This window comes from Nannospalax galili, unplaced genomic scaffold, assembly GCF_000622305.1.
Source record: "Nannospalax galili isolate Female #2095 unplaced genomic scaffold, S.galili_v1.0 C49087677, whole genome shotgun sequence".
NCBI lineage: Eukaryota > Metazoa > Chordata > Mammalia > Rodentia > Spalacidae > Nannospalax > Nannospalax galili.
In genome coordinates this window covers 1-1,514 of record NW_008477059.1, presented here as the reverse complement: position 1 = coordinate 1,514, position 1,514 = coordinate 1, and the positions used below count along the sequence as shown (strand labels likewise).

Sequence of the window (1,514 nt, the reverse complement as noted above, 5' to 3'; positions counted from 1 at the left end):
ACTGTTTCCCTTGGTCCAGGGTGTCTTCCTGCAGTTAAGCCACCAACAGCTCCCTTTGGGCCCCTTCATCTAGCCTCAGCCATTTCCATCTCCACTTTTCCTCTTTGAAAGAGGAGACATCATTCATGAGTCTACCTTCCCTCATCCCCAAACCACAGAGGATCCCACGAAAAATGTCATCTGTCTGTGGGAATGTGCTTGCCCAGCACCTTGTAAAGCGCGCCTTCCTGGATCTCACAGCTGCTCGTCTCGTTCTTCAGGCATGTGGTCCTCTGCATATCCACACTGATGTGATACTCTATATGGTCAGTCACCTGTGGGCAGCGAGGGGGAAGGAAGTGGAGCTCAATCCCTTCTACCCAGTGTGGCTCCTACATGAGGAGACTCCCTTACACCATACCCCAGGCTTGGCAAGTTTTGGTTTCCTTCCTGTCTGACTCCAAGCTTTTTGTAGTCATTCAGTGAGACTACCAAAATCCTCTCTTTCTTCAAGGGCTGATCTACTCCTTGGACAGCACAGAAAAGGCCAATTTTTCCAGGAAGGACTGTATATAGGTTTTCTATGGAGGCTAGATAGTAAACAGTAAACAGGTAAGGCTCTGTAGGCTGTGTGGCCTGTGTTGTAATTTCTCAACTTGCCCATGGTAACATGACAACAATCCCAGATGGACCCGGCATGACTAGTTCCAATGACACTACTTACAAAAGTAGGCGGCCAGTAGAGATGGCCTTGGGCATGTGGCCTATTGGCTTTGATCTTGGTTATCATTGAAAGGACAGCTTCATCTAGTCTAGTGAAGGTACGTGTCTCCTAAAATGCCCACTTTCAGTTCAGCGTGGTAGCACATGGCTGTACTCACAGTACTGGGAAGGCTAGGGCAGGAGAACTGAAGGTTGAGAACAACCTAGGTTACACAGAGAGACCTTACCAAAACTAAAACCAAACCGCCCATTTTACAGGAGGCTATATCACAGTGGAGTAGGACTTTACCAGAGCATTGGAGCTCCATATTAACCATGTGAAGGAGAGACAGGGAAACCACACACTGACCTGCTTCTCGATCTTTAGGATGCGGAGAATCCTGAAGTTGTACATGTCCTCACTTTTCTCATTGTATGCGTCTGTGACGTACTGCAAGGCTTTCTTCACCAAAGTCTCTACTGCATTTACTTCCTCAACTTTTATAAACGTTGTCTTCCTTTTTTGGTAGCTGAAGGCCATCAGGGCCACCAGAACGGCCCACAGGAGGTATAGAACCTTCCAGGGTCTGTTCATCATCCTTCAGCTGGGGAAGAACAGGAAGAGTCTCCTCCTTACATCTGGTGGGTCATACTGCCTGCAGCTGCCCTGGCCAAGCTAAAGAGCAGAGTGCGGTGACGCCCACGCTGTCCTGTCCTCTTCCTCCTACCTGCCTGGCTCTACAGACACTTTTCAGTGACTGGCAAGCTCACTCCCACTTTATTTTATTGTTTTTGCATAGCTCATGTTACACACACACACACACACACACACA

The 1,514-nt window shown here is 48.4% G+C and overlaps 1 protein-coding gene across 1 annotated transcript; it reads right to left on the bottom strand.

The window, feature by feature from the left end:
• Positions 1-209: 209 nt before the first annotated feature.
• Positions 210-1,328, bottom strand: LOC103728430 (cystatin-11-like; the record flags this gene model as incomplete). Its single annotated transcript, XM_008826448.3, has 2 exons — positions 1,052-1,328; positions 210-314 (listed from the first exon to the last, which is right to left on the bottom strand). Coding segments are annotated over exons 1-2 (333 nt in total), but the record flags the coding sequence as incomplete, so codon positions are not given.
• Between the last annotated feature and the right edge of the window lie 186 nt (positions 1,329-1,514).